We start from the raw sequence: 11,254 nt of genomic DNA, 5'->3' as shown, positions 1-11,254 counted from the left end.
CTCGTGTTCTATAACAAAAAGCATGGCAATTAATCATAAAATAAGAAAAAAAAATGATAAAAACAGCTATTTTATGCTTACTTCGTTTAACATATCTAACTCTATTAACCAATCAAATTGTTTGCAAATTGAAATTGATCGCAAATGTCAGTGCTACGGAACTTATTTCGTCAATGTATACGTAAACAAAATGACATATATCTATTTATATCCTGTGATCTCGAATGTCTTTATTTGAGATATGGGCTATATACCTAACATTTCATTATTTTGTTTCGTTGGTTCATTTAGGTCTTGGTGATTCCTGGGGTAGTCGGAATATCTCCACTCTTGATGCCATGACTAAGGAATTAGGAGCACATCTTTTGCAGGTATGTTTATCAGGATTTACACCAAAACATTACATTATCTATAAATTGTCTTCTAATTTGTATAGAGCTCGCTCAGTATACAAGCAAAATAGGTTAGCCGAAGGACTGCTCAATTTCCAGGGTGAAATAAAATATAGGTAAACGTTAGAAAAGTAAAAACATTTGTGATTATAGAGTTCATTATCATTAGTGTCTACAACGCATACAAATGTCTTGGGAAAAGTAGTGCATTTCCAATCATTATTTTGTTGGCCGTTAATCATGTTAATTACAGATATACAAAATGTTCTGAATGATGAAACCACAGGTGCTGAATGTCTCTTGATATCAGCCTGTATCGTGTTCTGTCGCATACATTCGTAATTCCGAAGCTTCGGATATTCCGAAGGTTCGTTAGTCCGAAAACGAAATGATTAACGAACCTCATTTCGTTTTCGGGCTAACGAACCTTCGAAACATCGAACCTTGTTTCGTTTTCGGATTATCGAACCTTCGGAATTACGAATCTCACTTCGTTTTCGGATAAACGAACCTTCGGAACATCGATCCTTCTTTCGTTTTCGGATTTTCGAACCTTCGGAATAACGCCACAAACGTTCGGATTAACGAACCCTTTTTTCGGATCAACGAACATGAGGTATAGGCAATTTACGTGTTTCAGAATTACGAACCTTCGGAATTACCAAGTGTAACGGTGTTCTGTAAGAACCGATAACCTGGGTTGGGTGATTAACAAATCTAGCAATTTTTCATTGGAAACCTATTGCATTTGAAGGAAACATATATATTTCAGAAATGATGCTGTGGTGATCATTCAGTCTCAAGTTGAACATCTATTGTCTTCCCCCAGACCCTTGATGGATTTATTTTCGTAGTAGCACCCGATGGGAAGATCATCTACATCTCAGAGACTGCTTCGGTCCATCTTGGTTTATCGCAGGTAAGCTCATCTTTGGCATTTCTTTCCGTCTAACGAAATGCTCCCTTAAAATGGCACAAAAGATTCTAATATAATAATAACATTAACATTATCATGAATCTTTGAAAAATGATTTAAACGACTTGGATTTGAACGACAAGAAATGTATTAATCTAACTGATGTCGTATAGATGGAGGTGGGGCTTTGGGACACTTGACGCCCCGAAAACATTAAAGAAATAAAGTTTCAAGACCAAGAAAAAAAAATGGAAAAAAGGAAAGAAGAAAACAAGAAATATAGGTGAATCATTGTTTTATCACTATGCAAAAAATGTGTTTAAAAAAATCATTATAGAGAAAAATGTTTACATGCTTTCGATTTTTTATAAAAGAATTTGAACCTCAAAACCTTTTGCTCATTACACCACCGATCTAAATCTCATTTTGTTAAAGCAACTACTCACGATGAGTCTCTACATATACCCCAAATTGGTTAATGCAGATCAACTTGGACAAGTTTCATTTTCTGTCCCTCTAATTTCAACCCCACTTTGACATTTGTATTTCTTTTTTGGCACTTTTGTCTCTACCATGACCCGAAAGCAGACAAAAGTGCTAAGACCACGACCGTTTGAAATTGATACTCCATGTACATAAAGAAATGTTCCTTCTTCATCTCAGTCGCTACTCCATTTTGGAAGCAAAGTATCTTGACGTAGCAGTGCCTGGGTCAGATGTACTTTATTCTTCAACCGGTATATTCCCCCAAAAAGTGCAATATCGAGAGGGGAGAAAAGACGTATCAAAAACAGTGCAACTACGTACCAACTTTAGAGTTTTTGTCATAGTACCCTCTTCCAAATCTCATGACGCCCTGAGCGAAGAATTGAGTCGAAAAAAGTACAATCGTGACAAAGACATCGTCCACCTTTGCTATTGCTCTCTTTACCGTGTTTACCCCTCTCCCCTCCCCATCCCACCCTGCCTTTCTTGCACATCCGTCTCCCTCCCTCCCTTCCTTTTCTCTTCTCGTTCATTCTATATCTTTCTTCCTTTCTTGTCTTCATTTTCTGCTTCAAAATTCATATAAAAATTTCTTTCACACGTTCCAACCTCTGAATCAATATCAGTTCAGATTTTATGATCGTTGCTTGTATCCTTAAAAAATCACTTTATTCACATCTCTTCTTTATCTCGTACTTTGTATGTGTGTGTGTGTTTGTACATAATTCCCTCGCTTTTGGATAACACTATTCATGTTTCAGTAAGCTAAATCGACACCGCTCCCCCGCTCTACCACCATCAACTCCACCACCTCCACCACCTATACCACCACCACCATCACTCCCGCTTCCCACCCTACCACCCCATCCCATCCTCCTCTTCTCCCATGTCGTAACTAGCATCAATCGGACGTCAGACATCCAACAAGTTACATGGTAATGGATTGCTCTCCATTGTCCCTCTATTGTTCCCCAATCCGCATTCCGCTCCAAGGCATCTAACGGGGCCAACCAAAACCCTCTCTCCATCATTTTCCATTCACCCGGGCCCCCTCTGTCAAGGGTAACAATGGCTGGCAAAGTCAAAGTTCACCAAAAGTACAATCAGACTGTGTATAAAATGAATCTCCTCTTGGTAAATTTGACGTTGCACTTTTGAGCTTTTGAACCCTTGGTCTTGAACTTTTTTTTCTTCCGCTAAGAGTTTCGCAAACATGAAACAGTTGCATCCAGCCGTTCTTTATAGTCCTACGCTGCATGATCTAGATTCTAAAAAGGCACCTTTTACGTGGCAAGGGCAAGAGAAGTTTGTTTTCTGGTATTTGTTGTGGTATACTTTTGATGTTTCATTACCGCAAATATACTTTTGCTTTGTTGATAGAATTCTTTGAAATGAGTTGACGGAGAGGTGGGTACTTGAGTCATCAGAAAGACAGAGACAAATAATGACTAGAATGAGAAAAAAAATTTATATAAGAGTTGATAACTATTTTCAGTACAAAAACATTAATGAAAATAATGACATATATTCAAGTGGTTTATTTTATTATATTCTATGTTTAAGTTGGAGCCAGTGGAAAATGGTAGTTATAGATAAGTCCATCCAACTCGTATAAATAAAATAATGGAAATGCATGTAATGACATAATTGCGGTGTATATTTTCTTATATTGTATCATCTAGGTTGAGTTAACGGGTAATAGTATTTATGAATATATTCATCCTGCTGATCATGACGAGATGACTGCTTTACTCACTGCTCACCAACCATACCATACACATCTTCTTACAGGTAAACATATTACATATACACTGAAATTAGAAATCAATCTCAATATAATATATTTATGGGCAAATAAACAATCTGATAAGGAAATTTTGAGAATTTTGAATAATTAATAAACTGAAAATACTGATCCTATGATATTAATAAAGAAAAATGAATTAACTCATGTTTTTCCGATTCGATAATAATTTGTGATCCATTTTTTCCCAATTATTATGATATTATTAATATAATAAAACGCTTTATGATAATTGTAATCATTGTGTACCACGCATTCATTTAAGAATACAGTCCATGATTTAAGAATTTATTTTAACGTTGAGACCAGATAACAATATTCGTTATCAATAAAGTAGTTATAGATATCTTTAAATTCAACAATGTGAGTGTAACTTACAGTGTATAGCAATCAAAATAATGATAGATGTAGTGTAAAAAAAATAGGCTCATTACAATATTCTGCATCTACTTCCAATAAGTACTACTTTGGCGAACGAGTATTTTTTTAATAAGGGATGGGTCCCCCACAAAAAGGCCAAAAAAGGCACAAAATATTTCATATCAGTTTCAAAATATTCACGCGATGGAACCGATTCGTCATTAATATGTAATTTCCCATCCAAGTTTGATAACAAAAAGGGCCGGTCAAAAGAAACTGAATGCATTTAGTCCATTCTTTTCTCTCCCAATTTCATTTTTTTTTCCAGATTATGAACTGGAACGTCAGTTTTTCTTGAGAATGAAGTGCGTGCTGGCCAAGCGGAATGCTGGATTAACTTCGGGCGGTTACAAGGTAGGATATTGGCTGGCATGGATATATATAATCGTAGCATATTGGTGGATTGGAAGTAGCCATCCACGTGCATTTGAAAACGATTGATAGCATTAATGGTAACCTATCACAAAACTGTGATTAGCTGAACTTCCCCCTTTGAAGCATGCGAGTTGTAATTAACACGCGCGTCTATGTGATGACGATGTAATTGTACTAAAGAGGTTTGGTGGAACGATACAAGATTTGATAATATATGACGTGTGGTTGATATACAAAATGGCGACAATTAGGACAGGGTAACTAATGGTAGGAAGGGGGACAAAAGGGTGGGTGAGAGGGAGACAAGTATTGCAGAGACAAATCAGATGTTTGAAAAGTACAACAGGAGAAGCGAGAAGTGTTAAGACTTTCTCTTTTCTTTAGACTCCAACCATGCCTGCGGAATGGAAGACTAACACTTATCGAACAGTGTCAGGCCTGATATTTGAAGCCAAAAAAAGCTATAAGAGTTAATTTGATGTATTAATTATTCATTCACATTTCCCTTCCTCATACAATCATGTTTTAGGACGTATTTGGTAATCCAATTTTTAAAGTAGTGAAGCATTGATCCATATAATGCTTGATTGTTTTCCTTCCTTTTTATAGTTCCTGAAAATTCAGCATTTTTGTTCAACAAACATTTGCATTTTGTTTTATCACTATTTCTTTTCAAAACTTCTTTTTTCTCAATATTTTTCCATCAGGTGATCCATTGCCATGGTTACTTGAAGATCAAACAATACACCATGGACATCGCCCCCTACGACGGATGTTATCAGAATGTTGGTTTGGTGGCTATCGGTCACTCGTTACCTCCTAGCTCACTCACCGAGGTTAAACTATATAATAACATGTTCATGTTTAGGGCCAGTCTTGATATGAAACTAATCTTCCTCGATGGCAAGTAAGTAGGCAACATATCAATAAATAATATTTTTTTTTTTCATAAATACTGATCGATAAGTGCTCGACAATTGTTCAGCTGCTGAGAGAACTCTTTTAAACTCTATAAACTATTTTGTTGATATAAAAATGTAATAGAGAATAGATAACATTTGAAAAAAAAAGAAATGCATTACGGGATAATTCAATTTTCGTTGAGTATATACTGTACGTTATTCTTAAAATCATAAATTATGAGGCAGTTACAGCTAAATCACTGTGCCTGTTTGTTCCTGATCCAGTTAATCTGGAACTGAAGATTGAAAATATGAAGTTTTAGTTTTATTATCAATACTGTCTTTTCTACCTCATACATTGTTTAACAAGCATGACGAGTATATTGATGTATAGCATATACTAATGTATTTGTTCAACAATATATGGGAAATACAAATACATTGTATACCTTTTGCATACGGACATTCCACTTTCAATCCTATATGTAACACGGAAATTTATGAAATGCAGTAAATTATATATACTTGTTGAAATACATACTGCCATCTCAACGCATATTACTCTTTTCACTTTTCCCTTCAATTGTCATTGACAATCCATCATCCCTGGGAACTGTTCCTTGATATAATCTTCTTTTTACTGTCTTTCAGAGTGGCAGTTCTGACTGGGTATGAACCACAGGACTTGATCGAGAAGACGCTCTATCACTTTGTACATCCCATGGATATCATGCATATACGATACGCACATCATACATGTAAGTCACATTGATTAGGGTCTACTTTACATACAATTTGATGGAAACATTGACATCAGAAACCATGGCTAAATCACGCAAGAATCGAATCGTCATTTAAAAAAATTAATAAAATATAGGCCTTTAAATGATTAATCGAAAAGTTTTAATTAAGAAGGCTTCTGAAACTATTAAAAGTTCATTTTGATCCCGCATGATAGACAACCCCTTGATGACTAAAAATAATTCTCAACACAAGAGTTACCTCAGTGTCGATCGAACAATCATGCTTTTCACAAAATTATCCAATTACGAAGGAAGAATGGATAGATATATCATAAACATTGTTTGATTTAATTCATGATTTTATTTTGCCAGTGTTATTAAAAGGTCAAGCCACAACCCGGTACTACCGATTTCTATCCAAGCAAGGAGGATGGGTTTGGATGCAGAGTGCTGCTACTATTGTCCACAATAGCCGATCATCTAGACCACACTGTATCGTCAGTGTTAACACTGTACTAAGGTGAGATCATGAATTATCGATGATTTTATTTGTATTTGCTTGATTTTATTCACTCGTTCACATTCTTTTCTCTGAAGTTAAACTCCCAATTACTGCAATCAAAGCCGATGCCTTACAAGAGCAAAATGTTGCTTTTACTGTAAGTTATTTGACGAAGTTCTTGAAAATAGAGGCAGATTTACGAGAGAAACAAAACATGAAGAAAGTTGTCTTTAATATGGACTTGAAAAAAGCTCAGATTTCCTTCAATACTAAGTAGATAATAAACTATTCTAAGACAACGCTATGCCATTGCCCTATATTCTCAACCGATCGACTGTTGGCAAGTTTTAAAGCATTGTCATAGGCAAAAAATGTTTTCCAAAGGACGCAGATGTTAGCAATAGAGCAAAATCTCCGGCAAAAAATCCTATATTCGCTCTTCAATATTTGGGAAAGGCTAAATCCATTGATTTTTCCGCACCTTGCGAAAAGGACATACTGAATTTCTAACCTAGAAACAAAATTAACGATACTTCCCAAACTGGATGCAAAATTTGCGAAATGAAAGTTTCGTCACCCTGCTCGTATTTGCTCGCTTTAAAGTACTCTCAGACTCAGATAAGCCCTAACATTTTGGTGTTCGCATAAATCCATAGAAATATGTTCAAGGATGAGAAATTAATTTCCATTCCTCTGTATTTTCTTTTTTATTTCAGTAAAATGGAAGAAAAGGAGCTTATTCTTCAGTTTGATCAACTCCAAGCCAAAACGGAGTCGAGTTTCTCCACTGTCGAGGAAAAGACGAGACCAAGTAAAAGCAAAAAGAAAAGCAAATCATCTAAATACCAACCATATCAAGTGCAACCTCCTACACAGACCTTGCTCTATCAAGATGCTATGTCAGCAGCAGCTGCTGCAAGTGAATACACTCAGGCAAGGACTTATGGTCAATATGCAACGGCTTGTGAGGTTCCTGTACCTACGCCGCAGTTGACAGCAGCCTACCAGGAAGGATTGGATAGATACAATGCCATGTATTCGGCAACTTATGCCGCAGGCTACCAACATAACATGTACGCTGATGGAACTTACGGTGCGTACGGAAATTCGTTCGCGTACCCGACCGCCGAGGCATACGCGCATTGCGTGAACGATAGATTCTCGTCATACCGCGGACATTATGGGGATGACCGGTATTACGGATCGACAGACGCAGCGAGAAGTTATTTCACATGGACCGCCGCGCATGGCTACGGGACAGACGCATCGTCTTACGCTGATACGCGCAAGAGTTCGCATTCTTATTCAGTGACGGATAACCTGAGAAGTGCTCCAAGTACGTCCACATGTTGCAATGATACCAGCGATGTTCGACATTTAGAAACACTTTCTCAATCCTGCACCACAATGACGTCACCGAATAATGGCGTTTCCACCGAACAATCTCACACAGTAACGTCACCAGCGCAAACGGGTAGCCCTTCAGGCGTTACGACCGTTTCTCCGAGGGCATATAGTCATGACAAATCGCGACAAAGAAGGGAAAGTGATACAGTCAGCAATGGCAGCAGGAAGTTTGAGAGTCTGGTACACGCAACAGAAAGACTTGTCAAGGAAGAACGTCATAAACTGAACAACAGCAGATTGAATGGTGTAAATACATCTCAAAATGACGTAACAAACACCCATCATATGGGCCAATCAGAAACAAGAAGAAGTTCTTCAGAGAACTCATCGGTAAGAAAGAATTCTTCTGGTGCAACCGATAATCGCGATTCAAGAGACCTTCATGATATTTCGTATTCAACGCGCACGTCAGACCTCAACCGTCACACATCTACCTACGATAGCGCAAGAAGTACCAGTCCAAGTCGTAGGACATCATCCCTCCGTAATGGACACACTTCACCCCCGTCCATAAATGGTACCTCCCGTCTCACTGACTATTATTCAGCCAATAAGGACTCGTCGATGTGCTATTCAGGGAACACGGCTCTGGCGCGGACGTCGGCTTACGCCGCTTATGGGACGTCGGAGGCGGCAATAGCGGACCAGTGTCGTGATCCCAAAGAATACCCTTACTTTCATAACTCCACCACGATGTGTGATAGAACAGGTTTAGGATGGTATGCAAATGGCGCTCATCTAAAGGATCTCCACAATGCATATGCCTACTGAGAGAATGAAAACTCCTGAACTCTGATAAAAGATAAACATTAATCCTAACTATTGGGCATTCAATATGATTTATATGTTCTTACTCTTGTTAAGTGTAAACTCAATAAATGAGGTGTGATTGGCTTTTTAGATGTATCTGTATTGCCATTTTTTTAAAGGTTTAGTCAATATTGCAAACTGCAATTTATCACGTTAATAATGTAATAAAAGCCCCCACTTAATCAAATTGGTCAAATAGACCTCTCACATTGTCAGGGGGTAGCGCCGGGAGGCAAAACGACATGAAGATGATGGTACCATTCTTTTTTCAATTGAATAATTCATCTTAAAAGAGATACACGGCCCAGACCTCTCTTCTAAGATATTCTTCTTTATCATGTTTTTAACCCTTTCTCAACATTTTCTCTTGTCCTCCTTTTTGTGCTTTCCTACTTGATAATCTTAAGATGGCAGTCGCCCCTACCCCCCCCCCCTCCGCATCGTCACCCTTGCTCAAAATCATCAACATTTAATGTTTAAATGTGATAGTGCAAGACAGAAAACATAATTAATATTTTCAGGTTAGCATTTGAAGAATGGGGCAAAGATTTGAACAAATGTTATTTCTTTTTATGAAACAAATAATTTATCGTAATGACGATAATGTTTACGATCGGAAAGCAAAATACCACTTGGTGATAACTCGTTAAAAACACATCTAACGGTTAATCGTACCAGGTTAATGACACAGTCATACTACCTCCGGATCGACTGCATACCGGTCACAGCCCGTTTTATTGATGAAACTCTATAGAATAAGCTTTAGATAATTTCAAGGGATGAAGTCAATGCCAGCATCAAGATCAAGGCAGTAAGCAGCAGGGGATTTTCACAAAATTTACAAAAGGATGAACGAAATCCTTCATTTCGCTTTACAAAATGCAAAAAACGCCCCAACAACAAGCTCGGTCGCTTCCCTCCCTCATTTTTGAGGGTTTTTTTGGAAAAAGTTAATGTGTCCTGCCCCTCGCAGCAAACAAAATCTGCCTACGGCCATGATCGAAATCACATTTTGCCGGCCTTGGTCTAGGGTCGAGTCACATGTACAAAGTCTATGGGCAAAGTTTTTCTTCAGTAGCCTCGTCACTCGGTAGTACCAGCCTCGACTACACCCCTCATCATTTCATTTTCAAATATCAAGCTTAAAAAAACATTGTAATTTGATGTTCTCTGTTTCGCCATGGATATTATCTATTCATGTTATATGGAAATCAATTTGAAAAGAAACGTCTATATGAGGATTACTGACATTTCTGTGACATAATAATGTAATTGTGAAAATTATGTTAAAATTGTTTGAGAATCAATTTGTTACATTTCCTTTGGTATTGAGCAGTAAAATGTCGTTGGGTGGTACAATTTTGGTTAAACATAATTCCTATTAAAAAATAATGAGCCCCTATTTATCTTGACGAGGTTTATATAAACTTATGATTGATGTTACAACTTTCTAATGATGGACAATGAATACAAAGAGTAAACTGGCAGACTGTAGATTTGAAATAAAAAGTAATTGTAAGATTAATTCATTAATAAAGACAAAATTATCGTATAAATTAAATAAAAAGAAAAAAATGAGAAAACATTCATATCCAAACTGAAATAATTGTATTTGTGTTTTGTAAGACTGTTTTGCGAATTTTCACTTATCAGTCAATTTGTTCATAGCTCTCTTTTTTAATGTTAATATTTTTAGGCGGAAAACAGTTGCAATCGTATGTACAGTTTTAAACTTGTAGATGTATGTTAGAAAAAAAGCAAGTATATTTTGTGAAATTACTTGTTTAATATTTAAATTAATTATTGCATGGAATTCATAATTATGTATTCAAAATGTAGCATAAAATACATTAAATTTTGTAATTCATGGATGGAATCGAGCGACATCGGTGCTTTTTTTACACGGACAATGTAAAGGTAACTTATTCATTTTACAAATCCGAAATACTTTATGCTTGTGGTCAATCTTTTGTTAATGTTCTGTCAACATCTGTGACAGTACCAAACATTTATGTTAATTGTAGAATAAGTGATCATTCCCCCCCCCCCCTCTCCCATTTTCTGTTGTAACAAGACAAGAAGTTAATTCTAATGCTTTGGCGTGTTAGACGGTACTTTGATTCTGGCTAAATCATTAATAAGTATTAATCAATTTTAACTATCAGTCGTATTATAGTCGATATCACAATACCATTATAACAATTAACTTCATGATAAATACGAAATACTTGGATTTAAACATTTATTTATAATAGTAAAGACTGGGCAACAATAATATATATATATATATATATATATATATATATATATATATATATATATTTATATATATATATTCACATGTATAAACACACACACATATATAAATCATCCGATATTTTGACTCCGAACAATCACACCGAATACGACTAAGAAAAAAAACGATGATAATCCATTCGAAATAAACGTTAATATAATTTGGTTGGCCTCTCAATATACAATATACATGTTGGGCAAA

The 11,254-nt window shown here is 36.4% G+C and overlaps 1 protein-coding gene across 1 annotated transcript; it reads left to right on the top strand.

Annotated features, from left to right (window-relative positions):
• Positions 1 to 295: 295 nt before the first annotated feature.
• Positions 296 to 10,325, top strand: LOC121413397 (single-minded homolog 1-like). Its single transcript, XM_041606201.1, has 8 exons — positions 296 to 371; positions 1,222 to 1,311; positions 3,477 to 3,585; positions 4,287 to 4,372; positions 5,101 to 5,300; positions 5,947 to 6,053; positions 6,411 to 6,558; positions 7,257 to 10,325. The coding sequence occupies exons 1-8, from the start codon at positions 339 to 341 to the stop codon at positions 8,716 to 8,718; spliced, it is 2,235 nt and encodes a 744-aa protein (XP_041462135.1). The 5' UTR covers positions 296 to 338; the 3' UTR covers positions 8,719 to 10,325.
• The last annotated feature ends 929 nt before the right edge of the window (positions 10,326 to 11,254 follow it).

Source organism: Lytechinus variegatus, chromosome 4 (assembly GCF_018143015.1).
Source record: "Lytechinus variegatus isolate NC3 chromosome 4, Lvar_3.0, whole genome shotgun sequence".
In the NCBI taxonomy this organism is placed as follows: domain Eukaryota; kingdom Metazoa; phylum Echinodermata; class Echinoidea; order Temnopleuroida; family Toxopneustidae; genus Lytechinus; species Lytechinus variegatus.
The sequence above is the reverse complement of the archived record's forward strand: the minus strand, read 5'-3'. Positions and strand labels throughout refer to the sequence as shown.

Bases quoted from the DNA above. Each gene is read 5' to 3' on its own strand.
- LOC121413397 (XM_041606201.1), top strand. From the start codon at position 339: ATGACTAAGGAATTAGGAGCACATCTTTTGCAG. The intron at 4,373-5,100 runs GTAGGATATTGG...TTTTTCCATCAG, and splicing joins TAACTTCGGGCGGTTACAAG to GTGATCCATTGCCATGGTTA. The intron at 6,054-6,410 runs GTAAGTCACATT...TTATTTTGCCAG, and splicing joins ACGATACGCACATCATACAT to TGTTATTAAAAGGTCAAGCC.